This window comes from Crocodylus siamensis, chromosome 2 (genome assembly GCF_052110815.1).
Source record: "Crocodylus siamensis isolate JL-2025a chromosome 2, ASM5211081v1, whole genome shotgun sequence".
NCBI lineage: Eukaryota > Metazoa > Chordata > Crocodylia > Crocodylidae > Crocodylus > Crocodylus siamensis.
Genome location: NC_143396.1, coordinates 266770730 through 266790666, shown reverse-complemented (window position 1 = coordinate 266790666; position 19937 = coordinate 266770730). Strand labels below are relative to the sequence as shown.

The window sequence follows — 19937 nt, the reverse complement described above, 5'->3', positions numbered from 1 at the left end:
ACAGATGACAAACAAGGAGCAAGTCTCAAGTCTGCAAGGGAGGTTTAGGTTGGATATTAGGAAAAACTTTCTTATTAAGAGGGTGGTGAAGCACTGGAATTGGTTACCTGAAGAGGTGGTGGAATCTGCATCCTTGGAGGTTTTTAAGGTCCAATTCAACAAAGCCCTGGCTGGAATGATCTAGTTGAGGGTGTTCTGCAGGGGGTTGGACTGATGACAACCTGAGGTCTCTCCCAGTCCTAATTTTCTATGATTCTGTATTTCCATTATGTTCAATGGTGTCTGGAGCAGGCATGTGCTGTCTGATTCAGATTATAGACAAGTTTTGCTGGGTATGAAACCTCTAAGACAAATTCTATGTATACATTTTCACAACAACATATATCCAGAATAATCCTCCAGGTATTAATGGAATCTTTAGGAGCGTGCTGTGTTACCAAGAATCAAATTCAGCCTAGTAATGTCTGAATGATTTCTTAATAAAACCAGCATATCTAGCAGCACAATCAGGAAGGAGTGTCTAGAAAGTACAGAACAAACATTGTGGTTGACATCTTCAGCCTTGCTTTGTGATTATTATGTGATTAGTTTTTTGCATGTACAGATCAAAACACAACAGGACATTTGGATGAGCCAAGCAATCTGCTTTTACACATACAGTGATTACACTCATACTGAATGGTGTGTGTCTACTTTGTCTGGGGCAGTTTCACATAGAAATAGGATCACATAACTGAGATCCAGTTCATGACTGTCTGACAAGGATGCTTTTGAAAATGACTAGTCGTTAAACACAGCTATAACCCAAGTGCAGGCATCCTGGATGTTCCTTTAGTTTTAAACTTATTTTAGAATATCAACATCATTTGAACCTCTTGAAAGCTTTTAGGAAGTTATTATCAATAAACAGGGAGCAGCCTAACAGAACAGTATGGTGTTTACCACTGTGTAATTATAACCCAGCCAGATTTACAAAGCAATAGATTATGGCGTTTTTAACCATGTAGGGTATTTGAAGAAAGAAGAATGTTTATAGTGTGTTTGAGTGTCTGTTCAAAAAACTCAAGGTCAGTAAATGTCTCTTCCAGTTGATTCAAAATAAACTTCACAAGAAGTCATCCAATGAAGTTTTGAATGAGATTGATACATGGAGCCATCTAGGAATATCTGTCAAGAGGGACACAAATGGCCGCCCTTCCATAAATGGAATTCTTTGAGATAATGTGTTTAAAAGTTTAAAAATGACAGTAATTCAGCCTTGAAAAAGCAAGGGCACTTCTGAGGGAAGCAAAATCATTCTCCCCAAGCAGCTGTGTCAGCCTGGCAATATTTTGTAAATTAGCTAGAGTACTACATAAGTAACAGAACCAAAAAGCGAGGCACACGTTCATCAGTCAATCAAATGATGAGAAAGCACCCATAGTTTAATATCCTAATGATATTCAACAGGGTCTAAATTAATCACTGCTATAACAGCAAGAATGGGTATTAGCTTGCTGTCTGTGGTACCTATACACATTACTTTGCTCTTTTCTGGCTCACGTTGTTAAAAGCCAAATTGAATCACACAGTTCACCTTCACAACAAGAAATGCCTGAACTAGGACCTTGGACTTCCCTCCCCCTTAAATTATCCCGGATTTCAGATTCTGATTTTGAGAGTTATATCGTCACAGCTTTAAACAGTCACAGTGTCTTAGAGCAGTAGGCAAATACAAGAGAGAGGCTTGAGCCTGAGCTAAATCTAAGACCCAGGCTTCTTCTGGTGCCTTGGGTGGGAGAGGTGGGCTCTGGATTCAAACCACGACTCCAGTTGCATAATAGTCCCCTTTCACAATATGGAGCTGAAAGAGATGTGCCAGTGTGAACAGCCCTATGTTGGAGTGTGTCAGAATCCAGTTCAACGGTTATCAGTACCTCAGTATATCTTTCCTAATATCCCTATTGTTTGAATCAGGGCCTTATACCCCAGCATTTATCAGTCACATTTTAAAATCCCCCCAGTTATCAAAACACTTCAGTTATCTGACCTTATTCAGTCCATCAAGTTAAGATAGTTGCTGTTGTGCTGTATTATTTATGCCCACTTTACAGATGGCACAGACAGGTTCTGTGAGTTTACTAAGGCCATATGGCAAGTAAACAGCAGAGCCAAGAATAGAACAGAACCCAAAACTCTGTTCTAAGCATTAGACTGATGCTCTTCAATATACTATAACTATCTTAGTCCTTATGTATTTCTGCAGGCAACTGGAGAGAAGTATCCTCCACACATGTCACTAATTCACTGTCTGTTCTAACCACACCTGTGAGAACATGCAGTTCCTTGAAAAGTGAGACTGCTTTCCAAACAAAGTAGAGTATACAAAGATAAATTCCAGGTTTCCTACTTAAAAGTATGTGGTCAATCCTAGCTGTCCTTACACTGCCGATAGAAGTTCTGCCTGCGTACAGAACTGGAATTTGGTTTGAAGTGAATACCCAGTACTAAAACCATGCAAACTTCCTTAACGCTTCTAGAAGAGCACAATAAAAGCAAGAGTGAAAACAGTGGCCAGTCAGCTCTGATTTATCTTGAAAGCATTATTCCCTTTCTTACATATGAAGTGGTTTTTGTTGTAAAGAGGTGAGAGAAGCTACAGTCCTTGTACGTCATGTCACTGCACAGTTGCCAGCTGCTTAGGTCTGATCCTATAAACAGATCTGTACACACAGAACGGTTGTCCTGAGAGACTTCTCGTGGGGACACTGTGTGGGTGTAAGGGTCAATGCCTGCTGATCTGTTTTCCGAATCAACCCATATTTAGTTTTATTGGGATGGCTGTTGGAATATAGTTCTGACAGGCAGAGAATAAGCAGTGTTCTGACTCAGAGCTCTCCTCTGTTAGCTTTGCTTATGAACAGACTGTTGACAGTTGTGAAGTCCTGGAAAGCAGCATCGTTTAAATCCATAATCTTCTCTGCAACAGAATCACATGGAAAATCCCTGCTTTAAAAGTTCCAGTTCCATTAAAATGTAGTACCTGCTTCCTCACTGAAACAATGAACCTACAGTAAAGGTTGAAGCAAGGAATGAAGTATTATTCTAATCAATATAAACAAGAGCATTAGGTTTACAAAATCTAATCAATACAAGGTGCAATAATCAAAAGTAATGTATTCAAATATTCTTTTATCATGATAATTTCTAGATTCTATTAGGGGCATTTTTGGCATATACAATTTTTCATGACATATATACATAATAACCTTAACTCTGACTGAGAATACATGCCCATAAACTGCTTCAACATGACAGCATGGCTATGGTTCTAACAGGTCAGGAAGATTTCAGGTTTGATCGCTGAAGGTCAAAAGTCAACACTGAGATTTGTTAAGCAGAATTTGAGATTTCACTGTGATTCTATTGCGACACTAACTTCCCACTAACACAACCTTCAGTTTGTATTAGTCAGGGAAGAGTTTGAGTTTGATCACTCACATAAACACTCAGTAGCTGGGTTATTATTTTATGGTACGTGGATGTTTTGGCCAGAGCAGATGACTACAGATACTCACAGGCTACAGTATAAAATTAGAATTGTAATTGAGGTTTGGAATGTTTCTTTGCAGCAGTGAGAGTTGCTAGGATAAATTGGTTGAGGAAAAAACTCGTAAATGATTTTTCTAGTGTTGAAATATTTCACAGAATTTCTTTGATCTAAATGTATATGCTTTCATAAGCCTGTTTGCAGCAGATTAGATCCAGTTACCTAACATATATCTGAAATGATTCCATCAATCCATTGCATTTATTTTGGCTTTATGCTGCTCTAATTGCAATTAGAATTTGCCCTGTTAAGAATAAATTTAACAATGGTTTGTGCTTCATAATTTTGTAGATTTAAGGGCAAAAAGGGCTGTTGGCTATAGGATGTCCTTGATTTAATTCTTCCTTTAAGTCTTGTAGAAAAAGCACCTGGGCTTAATTTTAAAATTTCCAATGATGGAGAGTCTGCAACAATCATTTAGATCTTGAAAGGCTCAAGAAATCGCCGGATGAGAACCTGATGGTGTTTAACACTGAAAAATGAAAGGTTCTCCACCTTGGGAGGAAAAACCTGCAGCATGCTTATAGGCTCAGCAGTACTACGCTGGTCAGCACTACAGATGAAAGGGACTTGGGGGTCATGGTTGACCACAAAATGAATATGAGCCTTCAATGTGATGCTGCGGCTAGTAAAGTGAGCAAAACGCTGGCTTGCATCCACAGATGCTTCTCAAGCGAATCCCAGGACGTCGTTCTCCCTTTGTACTCGGCCTTGGTGAGGCCACAGCTGGAGTACTGCGTCCAGTTTTGGGCTCCACAATTCAAAAAGGATGTGGAGAAGCTTGAGAGAGTGCAGAGGAGAGCCACGCGCATGATCAGAGGTCAAGAAAACAGACCTTATGATGAGAGGCTGAGAGCCATGGGACTCTTCAGCCTGGAAGAGCGCAGGCTCAGGGGCGATCTGGTGGCTACCTAAAAGTTTATCGGGGTGTTCACCAGAGCACCCCAAGGGATGACAAGATTGAACGGTTGCAAACTCCACCACAACCAATTCAGCCTGGACATAAGGAAGAACTTTATTGTCTGAGCCCCCAAGGTTTGAAATAGATTGCTGCCGGAGGTGGTTCAAGAACCCACTTTGAGCACCTTCGAGAGACATTTGGATGTTTATCTTTCTGGAATCCTATGATCCCTGCTGACTTCCTGCCCCTGGGGCCGGGGGATGGACTTGATGATCCTTCAGGGTCCCTTCCGGCCCGAATATCTATGAAATCTATGAATTTAGCTACTTAATTACCTGGAGGCTAGGGATAGAAGTTACACATAGACCGATTTCAGTGATCAGAAACTGGTTTAAACCTGTAACAGAACAGAAGTTTAGTGCACATAAACCAGTTTCAAAATGGCTGAAACTGGTTTAAGATAAACCTGGTTGAATGTAGTATCAGACTTAACTGATTTGGGTCAAACTAGTTTATGAAACTTCTGTCTCAGACCCCTTCCTGGTTCAAGTTAAATAACAGTCCACCAGCATCCCAGCATACTTTATAGCCCTGGGCTGGGCTATGCTGTCTGCTTCAGAGAGCAGGTCTGGCTCAGCCCCTCTGCTTCCTAGCTGGGGCAGTGAAGGCTGGCTGACAAGGGGGAGGACACGGTAAGCCCGGCTGAGGGTGCAGCTCTGTTTTCAGATGCGGGGAACTACCCCCCCAGACAAGCCTCAGTTGGGGCCTGGGGCCAGGGCGGGGGATTAAGCATCCCTTCCTCCGCTGAAACGTACTGCTGGCTATGACTGTGGACTACAAATCCCAGAGGCACCTGGAAGCAGGAAGAGGAAATGATGAGCAACCCTGCAGAGTCCTGCTGCTGTAATTTTGGACTGCAAATCCCAGAGACCCTGGGGACAGCAGGAAGAGGAAGCAAACACAGAGCCCATGCTGGCTCTGTGCTAGAGAGCTGTTCTCTTGTGTCCCTGGCTTCTGGCCTGAGCCACTGGAGGGATGTGTCTGCATTTCCTGAATGAAAGGTGAATGCCTGTTCACTTCTGTTTCAATTTAATCTGTACAGCTTAAATTAACCTGCAAAGACTGAATCAGTTCAGCCTCGGGTGTTTTACCTGTCTGTACCTAGCCTTAGCATTAAAATATAACGCTTATTTCTAGTCTAATTTTGTTAAACTTTACCTTTAAGTAATTGGACCTTATTATAATTGCCTGCTGGGTGGAAGAGCCCTCTTTTATCCATTTCCATTGATACTTCCACTGATACATTGTGGTTAGTCCCTTTAATCTTGTCTTTGACAAGCTAAATAGATTGAGCCCCTTTTGTTTTTTAGTGTAAGGGTATGTTTTCTAACTATTTAGTCATTCATACGGCATTTCTTGGAGCCTTTTCTATATTTTCTCAACATTCTTCTTGAAGTGTGAAGATTAGAAATGGGCAAAGTGATCAAGTAGTAGTTACATCAGTGCCAATTATAGAAGTGATATATTTCCCACCTCCCCCCCTCAAAATTGACCCTCGCTGGCTGGGGAGTGGGGAGTGCTGGCTGGTGTGCTCACCCCTCCCCGCCCCCCCGAAGTGCAGGCGGCACTTCCGATTTTGCTGCCAGTGCTTCCAGGGTCAGTGATTGGCCACTAGGGGACCCCCCTACTCTCCCAGTCGGCGATTGGCCACAGGTGCCCCACCAGAGTCAGGAGACACCAGTTGTCCATGTTCTTAAGTCTTCTTAGGATCAGTGCTACCCATGAAATTCCATATCCTGTAAAGACAATTTACAATCCCTGAACATGGATGTAACCATACATTGAAAAAGAACCAGTTAACCATGTTAGTCTGAAGTCAGGCAGAAGGCAGGGTAGATTTGCACCTTATAGACTAACTAAATCAGAGCATAAGCTTTTGTGGCCAGCATCTGATGAAATGAGCTTGAGCCCATGAAAACTATGCTGTATACATCTCTGATTTAGTCAGTCTATAAGATGCATACTTAGCCTGCCTTCTGCCATACGTTAAAGCCTGTATTGGGTTTTTTGCATTCAGTTTACTAACTAGTGCAGTAAAATCCCTGTTATCCAGCATGAGTAGGGAATGGGGGTGCTGGATATCTAAAAATGCTGGTTACCTGAGGAGCCTGGGTTTCTAGACAGATGTGGAGTGGGGAGGGCAGAGGAGGGGAGAGTGGAGGTAGCCAAAGGTAGAGCAGGGTGTGGGGGCTAGCGGCCGCACATGGAGCAACAACCTTGAAGGGTGGTAGGTGGCGGTGGCAGCTACTGCATGTGAGCTCTCCCCTCCCCCCGTGTCCAGCCTGCCAGTTGGAAATTCAAGTTAGTAGAGTGTTCTGGTTGGAGAGTGCCAGATAACAGGAATTTTACTGTATAGAGCATTGACCCACCGACTTCATTATTTACCGCTATCAATCTTTCTATCATTTAATATCTTTATTAGCAATTATTTTGTATTTTTCCAAGGACTTTGATAAAACCATTAAATTATTCCAAGGGCAAGAACAAGATTTCTATGGGAAATACAGTCCTTCCTTTTGCGGTTACATCTCTAGATCTATTAAATAATCAGTTTTCAATCCATTTAATGTATGCCATGTTGATTTTGTATCATTCTGGTTTCTTAAACAAAATGTTTTCTGAGGCCTAGTCATATGCCTTATGAAGTCTCTTACACCAAGACTGTTATTTTCATCAGCCAAACTTGTAATTTCATTAAAAAGTGGTTTCAAGTTATTTTGACAAGATTTATTTTTTTAAAAGCCATGTTAAATTGCATCAATTAATCTCTTTTAACTCTTTATTTATTAAGTCCTATATCAGCTCTTCTAATATTTTGCCAGGAATAATGTCATGCTGACTTGCCATAATTACTTGGATCTTCCCATGTACCTTTTTAAAACATATTTTCAGTTTTCTAATGCTTTTCATCCTATGCTTTGTGCTGCAGTTGAGAAGGTAGATGAAAGATGGATGGAGGGCATGTCTACACTTGCTATTTATCTGATATAGGCTTATTGCACAATAAAATGCTGCCCAGGAAGCTTTCCTAAGAGCGTGTCTACAAATGTACCCTGTTGAGAGCAAATCTACCCTCAATGTTTGGTTCCCTGGAGACAAGTAGCAACAGTGTGCATTGGCACCCTGGCCCTGCAAACATGTTTGCAGCACCACATACTGCACAGCCATGTTCATCTGGACATACCCAATGAGCTGGCAGGGGGCCCTGGCTGGAAAGATATTGTTGGGTATGGTCCTGCTTTGACCAGGGGGTTAGACTAGATGACCTCCTGAAGTCCCTTTCAACCCTAATTTTCTATGATTCTAAGTTAGTATAAGGTGGTTAATTATACATTATGCTGTATCCATGATGGTCCAGAAACTATGTGAGAGGCAAGATTTTTTTATCAGACAAGTATGGTTGGAACGAAGTTAGACAAACTTCCAAATGCAGAACATCCTGTATCAGGTCTGAGAAGGGAAGCAAGCAAACACAGGCAAGAGTAGATTGAGGCAGTTGTAATCTCCATCTGCATATCAGACCCACATATGATTGGTCTGATTCCTTACTTGCACCTATTTTACACCTACATAGCATCAAAGACTTAATTTAAACTGGTGGAGCTTTGTGAAAAACTGGGTCCAATGTACAGAATGATTGAATGTCATTTGGAAGAGACATCCTTTGATTCATTGGTGAATGGCACTGTTTATTTGCTTATTTAATTCTGGAAAGAGTGAACTGTAATAAAAATATTCTCTCTAACTATGGAGTCAAGTGTATCCTTGTGGTTTTGAGCCAAAAGTTGAGATCCAAATTATAAGACCTTTTGACTGAGTTTGCTGGTAACAAATTTGTGTGTGATTAAGGGTTTTTACTGTGCAGTAAGCATGCATGTGTAGATGTGTGCGCTTACTGCACAGTAAACTAGGCTACTGTGTAGTTAGGTGTCTCATAGCTCCAAAAGTACTTCTGAGTTAAATGCCTCTTAATATTATTTCTAGGGCAAGTTATTTCTTACTCTGGGTAGTGCCTATAGGCAGAATCTAGTCCTTTAACAATAACCTTACGTCTCTTGTAGTTTATGTTTTTATAAACAACACAGCAATGCATGTACACAGACCAAAAGTCTCAAAGTGAAATGCAGTAGAACTAAAAAGCTTGGCAAATCAAGTCCTCCAAAAGCAATTAATAAATGTAATAGAACTCTTGTTCTTTTTAAAACCAATACCCTGCCCTCCATCCAAGGTTAATAATGATGATAACAGCTCTAACTTTGGCTGGAAGTCGTGTCACTTCTCCTAGATAAACCTTCTCTAATTTTTTTAAAAGCCTACACTTATCAGCATGATGCCTCTCTGTAAAATGAAAGCCTTTGCTGCAAGAGATGGCAATCGCTCACAGAAAAGAGATTATGGCTAGCAGCAAATCTGTGCCTTCCCCCTTCTCTCTGAGCACAAGGTGTTGCATGATGGAGTGGCATGAAGTGTCATCGCCAGCACTCGATTACCTGCTGTACTATGTAGTACTCAAAACACATTGAGTACAAGGTCCTGTATGTAAAATAATTTCTTTGTTTATGTCTAAGATCTTGATGTAATAATGCTGTATTCCAGGTGAATAAAGCATATCTGATTATAAAATACATACTTAAGAGAACTCATATATGTATTTCATGTTATCTTTTACAGCTACAAAGTCTACCTACTGCCCACCTGAGGGGACCTGGTGGCCAGGCCTGATTATTATCATTGCAGTATGCTGCGCCACGCTAGTGTTCCTCACTGTAGTTGTCATCATTTGCTACAAAGCCATAAAAAGGTAAGTTTGGACAAATCACCTCCTCAAATATGAGTAAGTATCTGGCTGCCATGTTGGGTTCCAGTTGCCTTTCCCTAATGCTTCCTGCAACATCCCAGCCATCAATAACTTGTCTGTGCTTTTGTTATAAAACCAGTCTTTATAACATGACTTCTTTACTGCCTAAAGGATTAGGCTCAGTGCACAAGTACTCAGATTTGATGACAATTCAAGATGAGCCTTAGCACAAAGTTAAGAATGTAATGGATACTTTCCCCAAGGTGGAGGTGCTCAGAGTGCTGGCATATGTATCCAGGTTTTTGTTTAGTCCAGTATAGAAGTAGGAACCATTGGTAATGTTCAGATTTGGTCCCAATCTGATTTAACCCAGAATTCAAAAGTAATGAGTTAGGTGTTTTTTTGTTCAAGCTCGTCACTAATAATTACCCCTTAGATTGATTGAGCCTTCAGCCACCCAAACCATAGAATACATAACCAAATTCTTTATTTGGGGACTATAACTGACCCAGTCTAGGTTCCAAATTGTTTTCTTGAGACCCAAATGCAGAGCTGGATGTCCTCATTCCACTGGGGGACTAATGTCTAGACTGTGTCTAGCAACCTGGGTTCAGCTGCAAAACTACAGCCTGCCTCTGCTTTATCAACAATGGTGCAGGCTAGAGATAGTTATAAAATATAGACAGAGGTGTATATAAATAAACCTGCAGTGATGGGACTGGTCATTGCAAAGAATCTTGTGAGTGGAGGGCTATGGAGCCATGTTCTGGCTGTGGGTAGCCAACTTAAAGAAAAAAATGGAAGTACAAGGTATCCAACTTACAGTTCCTATGCAGTTAACAGTCTACAGTAGCAGTGACATTTATGAAACCACACTACCAAATTGCCTATCAAGCATGACAGGGGGGTGGGTGGTGGGAGGGGGCAGGGACAGAAGCCTGTGTTGCCCCCACCTTCCAGTTCAGGTCTGGGGCTGTTCCTCCCCCGATTCCTCTCCCTTCCCCCCCACCACCTTGGGTTGGGGTCTGGCTTCACCCCCTTCTCCCCCCCACCACCACTTCAGGCCCGGACCCATTGCCCCCCTCCCCCCCGCCACCATGTCCTAGGACCACACTTGCACGTGGAGGCAAGCTGCCACAGTAACACCCTCTCCCCTTCCTGCTCCCCTCCCTCCCTTCCCTGTTCCCTGCCAACTCCCGCTCCCTCCTGGCTGTAGTTGGGGGTGGGGGGACACTCTGGCCACCGCCTCCTGTCCGGAATGCTCTTGGAGCACGCTGGTTGTTTCAGACAATGAATCAGAGTGCAAATAAAGTGTGACAGACAGACAGAGTAAGGCAGGGGTGGGCAAAATATGGCCCATGGGCTGGATCTGGCCCATAAGGCCATTCTATCTGGCCCATGGGGCCCCTAAAAAAATTTGGAAAATTAATATTTCTCTGCCCTTGGTTCCTGTCAAAAATGACAGGAACCAAGGGCAGTAGGACCCAGGGGAAGCCCAGCAGGCTCCAACAACAGTGGGGCCTACCTGCCCTGCCCCCCAGCTGGAAGCCCCAGGTTTCTGGGCTGGGAGCACATGGCTGCCCCGGCGCAGGAAGCTCAGGTAAGTGGCAGGGGGGACCCCAGGTATGGAAGGGCGGTGGGGGGAAGTGGCCCCTCTCTGCCCATGCCTGGTGCCCCACGCTATAGATGCTTGCAGCCCAAGTGGGGCTGTCTGTGCCCGCTCCGGACAGCCCCGTGTGGGCTGTGAGCACCTGCAGTACAGGGTACTGGCCATGGGGTGGGTGAGGGACCACTTTTCCCCACACTCAGCACCAGCTTCTGCTCTGCTGGTGAGCAGCGTGTCGGGGCTGTGCGCTGCCCCACGCCTGTACCATGGAGCTGGGGAGCGCTGGCTCTGAGCAGGCAGGGAGCCAGTGGACTTGCACCAGTGTCCCAGGGCCAGTGCCAGTAGAGCCCAGAGCAGGGTGGCAGGAGTGTGAGTCCCAGCCAGCAGGGGCTGTATGGAGCTGGGCCAGCTCCCCTCTCCCTGCTGGTGCAGCCCAGCCCAGCTCCACAGACCCCTGCCAGCCTGTGCCCTGCTCTGGGCCCCACTGGTGCAGGGCACCTGTCAAGGGTCGGGGCTACCCATGCGGCCCTCTACAGCCTGCCAAAACTTGGTAAGCAGCCCTCTGCTCAAAATAATTGCCCACCTCTGGACTAAGGCTTTTATAATATTAGACATTTTGGGGGAGTACTGCCCCAAAACTAAATGTTGGATGTTTTAAATAAAAATGTAGAGATTTTCAGCACAAGGAAGACAGTTTTATGAAAATGTTTATGTTGTTAGAAACCTGATTTTCTATCAAAAACAGATGCAAAACTGTTGATAAGCCCTATTAGAGGAATCTGAACCATAGAATATTGCTTGTGTGTGTTACCAGTGTCTGCAAAACAGATTCAACCTGAAGTTTGTATCTAGTTGTAACCAGAAGGACTACTCAAGGGCATTCATGGAGGGAGCGACAGTCAGTTCTACAGGTCCCAAGCAAGGAATCACTCTTCAGAGCAGTAACCCCAGGAACATTCCTCTACAGGCAAGACAGACAATTTCTAGAGGCTGCCATTTGCTTAGGAGTCATGCAAAGATCAGATTTTGCACACTGTGCAAGGTGCTCCTCATCCCGTTTGAACTTATTTCCAGTAGCAATTATCAGTTTCTTTTCTTATTTTCATTGAGAATGCGCTCTATTTGTTGAAAGTCTCCATAACATGTAAGCTGCCTTTTGCAATACTGAAATCAGCTCCTATTGCACAGAATTATATATTTTTAAAAGTTAATAGCAGTGGGGGTGGTAGAGCTGTGCACTTTGGAGTTTCAAGAAGTTCAGGTCCTGGCTGCAGTCCTGATGTTTTTAGGAAGAACATCCTGACAAGGAGGATGGTCAAGCATTGGAACAGGCTACCTAGAGAAACTGTGGATTCTCCATCCCTGAAAATTTTCAAGAGCAGGTTAGATAGACAGGTAGCTGGGATGGTTTAGTCAGGGATGATACTGCCTTAAGGAGAGGGCTGGACTAGATCCTCTCAGTAGGTCCCTTCCAGCCCTGATTTCTTAGGATCTTATAAACAATATTAGCTGGATAATCAACATGCAAAATAAAAAGTCCCTTTTGCTTTTGCTTGCTGGACAGCATGGCAGACACACCATGTCTGACATCATATGCAGCAAAAGCAGCAGAATGCGATGCTGCAGCCAGCAAAGCAAACAAAACTCTGGCTTGCATCTATTGATGCAGCTCAAGCAAGACCCAGGAAGTCATCCTCCCGCTGTATTCAGGCTTGGTGAGGCCACAGCTGGAGTGCTGCATCGGATTCTGGGCTCTGCACTTTAGGAAGCTTGAAGAGAAGCTTGAAAGAGTTCAGAGGAGAGCCACACGCATGATTAGAGGACAAGAGAACGAGTCTTATGAGGAAAGGCTGAGAGGCATGGGACTTTTCAGCCTGGAAAAGTGAAGGCTCAGGGGGGACTTGGTGGCAGCCTATAAGTATACTAGGGGTGTGCACCAGGCATTGGGAGAACAGCTGTTCACCAGGCCACCCCAAGAGAAGAAAAGGTCTAATGGTCATAAACTCCAGGAAGACCATTTTCAGCTGGACATAAGAAAAAACTTCTTTACCATCCGAGTCCCCAGAGTCAGGAATAGACTCCCCTCCCCCAAAGTGGTGCAAGCACCTACTCTGGACACCTTTAAAACACAGTTGGATATTTATCTTGCTGGGATCATTTGACCCCAGCAGACTTTGCCCCTTGGGCAGGGGGCTCCGTGTGATGATCTTGCGAGATCCCTTTCAGCCCTACTGTCTATGAAATCTATGAGAACCAGTAATGTCTTGCTGTTACAGTGTTCTGTATCCACCTATTGACATCAAAATTATCCCTACTTCTTCAAGTCAGGTTGTTTTCCAAGAAATTATGTTTGGGCTTGGTGAAAATGCATCTTATTACGCAAAGCACAATGAACGGGATAAATAGCTTATGGCCATCATGGAAAATACCTCAGACATCGGGCGGGGGGGTTTGGGTTTTTTTGCATCAGCATCTAAATCAGCTGAAGAAAATATATTAGAGAGGGCTAAAAATGATATTGCTTCTGCAAAGTTAATCCAAAGCATTTATGTTGCCTAGAGACATTGTGGGTTCTCCTTCCTTAGAAGTTTCCTAGAAGAGGCTAGATAAGTATTTGGGATAGTATAGAAATAACACATCCTGCATTTGTGCAGGCAGTTAGATAAGATGATCCTTGAGGTTACTCCCAACCTTATGATTCTGTCTTTCGCTGAAGCAGGCCAAGGAACTGATGAACTAGAGATCTGGCCACTTCAAAATAAAGCCAATCAAAAATGATCCTTAGTTGGTAAGAATACCAAAGGTATCAGTAATTCAGAAGAAAATGATTGTGTCAAATCCACTGAATCCATAGTTATAAGTTAAATTTCAAGCAATGATGCAAGGTCACCAATATCCCAGTGAATGCTCAAAATGCTCAGATTGCTCCTGTGATATGGGAAACTATTGTCAAATAAGGGTTTTGTCAGCTAATTCAATAGGTGCTCATTTCATTCCAAAATCAACATATGAAGTTGACTAAGTTTTCTACATCAAAATGTTGCATATGTTTGCTTCTGTTGCTGAATGTTTCTTCAACATGCATCTGAAACCCATTATATTAAGTACTGGTGCAAAGATTTCTGGCCAGATTGAGAAAAGGTTAAGATGAAAGAACCCTGAGAGCACCCTGACACAGTCTGTCTTTTTGGTATGATCTGAGCTTTTTGGTATGATATATGCACAAAACACAGCTAAGAAATATATTTATGCTTCTCTGAAATAAAAAAAGCAACAACTGATCTGTTCCTAGAAAAGCTTAAAGTTCTTTGGGTTGAACATAGTCTGAATTCTGCAAATATTTGGGGTCAAGCAATGGATGGATGATGTTCTCCAATGACTGAATGACTTGGAGGACTCTGAAGTTTGGTCAGAGGAACCAGACTGACAGCAGAGCAAAGCATCTCAATCTGATTTTGGTTCAGATAGCATCATCCTCTTGAGAAGTAAAACATTTTTCCAGAATTTTGGACAAACTTTATGCCATTCTTGCTACAAGCCCGAAGTGCATAATGGCATTTTATAAGATGTCTTGCTGAGAAGATAACTAAATTGCAATTATACCCATTCTGGGCATCAAAGAGCAAAACTGGGTGTCAAGAAAGATTTTAAAGCCCCTCTTACTGCCATAGAAAATTAGATTTATGTTGAAGAACTGGATGCACGTGGGGTCACTGATACTCACAGAGTGCAGTGCTGTGTGCTTCAAGTTACTTATGATGTTCTGTTTATAACCTGATGTTTTGACAATCACTCGGGCTACTGTGGATACAGTCCAGACAAGAAACTTCAATATGTACTTAGCCACAGTACTATTCAATACAGCAGTAAGTTAGTTTGAAAGAATATGAGACATGGCAATGAACACTTTTACTCTATTCTGAGCAAAACAAGGATAATCTGCAAAGGCTCTAACATTTAATCTGTTCTTTCTTGACTGACAGGCTTCTCAGGATTCAGTTTCTGTTACATAAATTAAATTTAGGGTTGAAGGGTGTGATGTAGTCCTCAACATATGTTATCAAACTTGAAAACAAGGTGCAGTGATGAAGCAGTGGAAATACCGAAAGGTTCTGAGGGCTGAATTCCAAAATATATCAGCTATGAAGACTGCCCTTTGAAAGTGAAATGGTGAAGTTTAAGCAGCTGTATGAATTTTACTCCTCTGCCATAAACAGTATGTGTATGTTAAAATGCAGTTTTGCTGTTTGTGTACTGTCTTGAATTCTTGGAGAACGTAACCCAGTTCTACAGGACACCAGGAGGTTTCCACAAGAGACTACTTATCTTACTATGGTGTTGTAATATTGCATTGGAAAATAATTTGGTTCATCTCCAGATTGCATTAGATCTGCCAATTCCTTCAGTACACAATGATTGTGCTTTTAGTTCTTTGGAAACAATGACAAATGTGCTTTTCTTAACACTGCAGGAAAAGTGTTGATAAGATTTGGCACATACATCCAAGAACAGGATCTTTGCTTCTAGTATGTCATCTGAAGAGTCAGAAAGGCATTTAGGAGGCCAAAACCATAATTGTAATCTAAACCAGATTATTTCCTTGTTACTTGGCAGTACAGTAAAAGTTTTATTATCATTTATATAGCTTACATTTGTTACAAAAACGTAAGGGAGCCAACTCACAATTCTGTCTTTTTTCTAGAGAAATATCTATACTGTTGGTTACCTCCTAGTAGGTGGGACAGCATGCAAAAAATATAGCTGAGTTTAGAGCTACCTTAAGAAGGCCATTAGAGACTTCAAACATAATGTTTTGGTGTTTTCTGTTGCAACAAGGAGCAATATAGGTGCCAGGCAAAGGCAACCTGGTTAGGAAGATCTAAGAAAAATTTTCACTTCTCTGAACCTAATGTCAGCTTAACTGCTGAGTTGTGTGTTGAGGATTACATTATTGACAAATGCTAACCTGAGAACAGCTCAGATGAGGGATAAGTGTCTATAAAAGAGAATCTCATTAAGTGAAATTGGTTTTCAGAGTAACTAGAGTATTTCTCCTTTGCAGTGAATCCTTTCAGTACAAGTTTTGTTAAACGGATGCCCAAGAGCTGTTGGCAGCATCCCCCAATAGTTTAGATTCCTGGATTCTTTTTAAAGTATATTTATTGACAAACCCTGGCAAATGAAATAAAATATATCATTCTGAAGCACAACTGCTTTCAACATAGACGGTTGTTTGGTTTTATTGAGCAGTTGTGTTTTGGATAGGCTGAGAAATTCCCAACCAGCTCCTACTTCCAATGTTGTCAGGAAGTAAACCTATCTAGAAAAAGATAGAAGAAACTTATCGTGAAGAATGAATCTAGGTGGCCCTCTGAGCAAAGTTCCATTCTAGTATAGTCTTTCCTCCTGGCAAAGGCTTCTCATTCTTTGGGACATATTTGTAAATGTGCTTTTTCTTGGTTTTTATGTCACTTGCCCTTCTAGAGGGACTGCCTAAATGGCTGATCTTTTCAACACTCCTGTCTGACTCCATATTAGTATTCAGCTCCTTTGGGCATGTCTACATGTCACCCTATGGTAATGTAACAATGTACTACAGTGCACTACAGCAACGTATCACCTGCTACGTCCCTGCAGCAGCATGCTCCCCGGGTATAGCATGCTGCTATGGTGACACAGTGGCAAAATTTAACCATGTGCCCTGTGCACAATGCAGTAATCACCTCTACTGCGCCATGCCTTAGTATACTTACAAAAGGATGTACTAAAGCACAGAGCCCCATAGCAACATTGCCATATAGCGATGTGTAGATGTGCCCTTTTACTCTGGACTTGGCATCTTCTGTAACACTAACCATTAGGCCTGCAAACTGGCTCCCACATCTTGTGCACCAAACAGTATCTGTCCCTACAATCTAACCACCCTTCTGAAGGCTTCCAACTTTGGTGCAGCCTGCATCCTTTCACAGTTTGTCATGATCAGTGCTGTGGCAAGGAAGTTTGGTGCCTGGGAAAAGCCCACAGTGGCAGCCCACCCTCAACCCGCGCACAGATCCAGGGGGCACATGCTTCCCTGGGAGCGTACACAACAGCAGGAGCCATCCTTCCCCATCCTTGCACCCCCCCAAATGAGCTGCTCACAGTGCCATCTCACTCCCCACCCCAACTGGGCAGCACCTGTTGGCATCCTTTGCTTCAGCACCTGAGGCAGATACCCTGCTCGCCCCCCCCCACGGCACTGGCCATGATCAAGTGTATCTGATATTTCTGTGTTTATGTTTTACTGCAAGCCCATCAGTTACGATAGAGCCATAGTCTGGTATGCTACAAAAATCGGAACAGTTTGAGAGCCAGCCATGGTTCTTCTATAGCAGGGGTTCTTATCCTTTTTAGGCTCAAGACATCCCTTGTTATACTCAAGGCACCACTCAGAAAGTGTCAGATTTTACTTTTCACTCATTTTTTACTGCAAAATTATAGTAGAGCAATTATTCAGTTGCAAAGAACTCAGAAAACCCATATCAGGTCAAAATGCTTGACACCATGGATTCCTATTTGAGATACCTGGGTTTATCTTGTGGATTATGTCTGCACACCTAACAGCACTAACATTATTTGTTCTATTCTAAATGGCAGGGGTAGATTTTCAAAAACACACAAGGGAGTGGCACCCTTGAAAGGATCTCAAGGTACCCCAGGGTGCCACAACACCATCATTAAGAATCACTGCTCTGTAGCCTTGTGTAACTAACAAGAATCTTACGATGCTCTTTCCCTTTGAATTGACCTGGAATGGATGCAGAGTAGATGCGTCATAGCCCAGTACACCTGAACAGAGAAGTAGATTTTTCAAAGACCCTTCAGTTTTCTAAGGCATCCATGTAGTTTCAGTAACTATTCCATCTCTGCAGGGGGTGCAGCATGTTCTCTATTTCATGTCTGGCTGGTGCCAAGGATATCAGGGCTGTGGCTTTGTCTTTAGACCTTGAAATGAAAGCTGCCATTGCAAGCATTTAGAGCCTACTGAAACCTTTGTTCTTCACCACAGTGTGGACCACCCTTGTACAAGCATGGGCAGGGCAGGAGTCCTTATACTCTTTCCCCTTGTACAGTTAAGTAGGGACAAGCAATAACCCAACCCTTAACATCTCTCCTTCTCAGTGTCCTTGCCTATAAAATTGATGTAATAAAGTTTTCGTATGTCCCAGGGGCATCAGGGGGCTCATTATTTGTTCCTTCAGCAAGTTAAAAGCTATACGTGTTAAAAATTAAAAATGATGTCATACGTCCCTTAAAGTCTGGCACCTGGATATGACACCCCAGAATTCTTAGACTGTAACTGTCTGGGAAGAGGGGCATATCTTCATGTTTGTGCAGCATGTAAAAGAGTAGGATCTTGGTCTTCACTGAAGTTTTTGGGCGTTATTATGATGGAAATATGAAATATTACTACTAATAAATTCTAAGGATGCTTGCCATCATCCCAAAGCCCTTGTTTTGTTTTATACAAGTGTGCACAGCATTAAAAAATTCTAGCCATCTGTAGCAGGTTGGTCTTGCAGGGCTGGGTCTCTGCCAGCTGCTCGCCTGTTCAGGGCTAAACCCCCACCTCGTTCTCCTGCCATGGCTTGATGAAAATAAATATGAAGGTGGGAGGCTGCCCATTGCTTGCCCTCCGGATGACAAGGGCCTTAGTACACACTCCAACCTCCCTGTTCATCATGTGTTTCATGCCTCACAGATGACAGTTTCAGCTGACGAATAATTCTGGCGTCAGGTCAGGCCAAATTCTGCCTATATAGCATCCACCACACATACTGTTCCTTTGGGCCTCTCATGTATCACCCTCTCTCACAGGGCCTCTTGTACTCCTCCTGCTCTCACCAGGCCTCTTATGTACTGTCCACTTCCCAGACCACTGTCAACCTGCCTTACTCTATGCAGTACTTCGGGTCTGCTTGCCTGGCCCCACTCCAGTGTTATAACCCACCTGCAGATGGGGACTGGGATTTTCAGGTGCCCCTCCTTGCCTTTCACCAGGGAGGTAACTGGCCTGGCATTTCTTGGGGGCTCCCCCACCACAGGGAGTCCCACCAGGCCACCCTTCCCCCGTGCAGTTTTATATCATACCCAGGACTAGGAGTCTCCAACCAACCCCCATAGCACGTGCCCTTATCTCCAAGGTCTTTTCTGAGCAGCCGCTCGGCCAGTTTTGTCACTCTGGTCTCCCCCACCAGACTACTGCTTTCCTCTGTGCAGCCTGGGCTAAAATGGAGGTTGCTCCACCCACTCAGCCAATCTCAGGACCCTCCTGGGGTCATGTGCTAGCCTTGATGAGGCTAGCACCCATCTGCCAGCTGTTCCACTACCAAATTCAAACCTTAAATTGGCAGACATGCAGGTGCTCTGCCACACCATCTCATTAACTACAAGCAAATAAAAACAGCTTTGTTACCAGAAGACCGGAGGATTGCCAAAGTGATTCCCATATTTTAAAAAGGTGCTAGAGGAGACCTAGGAAACTACAGGCCAGTGAATCTAACTTCTGTTCCTGGAAAAAGGGTAGAAACACTAATAATTTTTAAAAAAAGAATTGTTCAGCACATGGATGGACATGAGTTGCTGGGGAGGAATCAACATGGCTATGTTAAAGGAAAATTACGCCTCACCAACCTAGTAGTGTTCTCTGAGGGTGTCAAAAAGCAAGCAGATCTGGGGATCCAGTTGACATAGAATATCTGGATTTCCAAATGGCCATTCTATCCGGCCCACAGGGCCCCTAAAAAACTTAGAAAATTAATATTTATCTGCCTCTGGCTGCCTGTCATGCGGCCCTTGATGGCTTGCCAAAACCCAGTAAGTGGCCGTCCGCCCAAAATAATTGCCAGCCCCTGGATTGGACACATTCTTGGAGGAAAGATGCATTAATAGGTATTAAGCATGAGAGTTAGGGGCACCACCTCTGAATCAGAACTTCCTGGAT

At 43.3% G+C, this 19937-nt stretch overlaps 1 protein-coding gene across 2 annotated transcripts in view; it reads left to right on the top strand.

Annotated features, from left to right (window-relative positions):
• Positions 1-19937, top strand: part of PRIMA1 (proline rich membrane anchor 1) — a 90710-nt gene that overhangs the window by 42265 nt on the left and 28508 nt on the right. For both annotated transcript variants that reach the window (XM_090033914.1, XM_090033915.1), the window contains one exon: positions 9222-9351. In XM_090033914.1, the coding sequence (XP_089890040.1) occupies positions 9222-9351 (130 nt within the window). The remainder of the gene's footprint in view (positions 1-9221; positions 9352-19937) is intronic.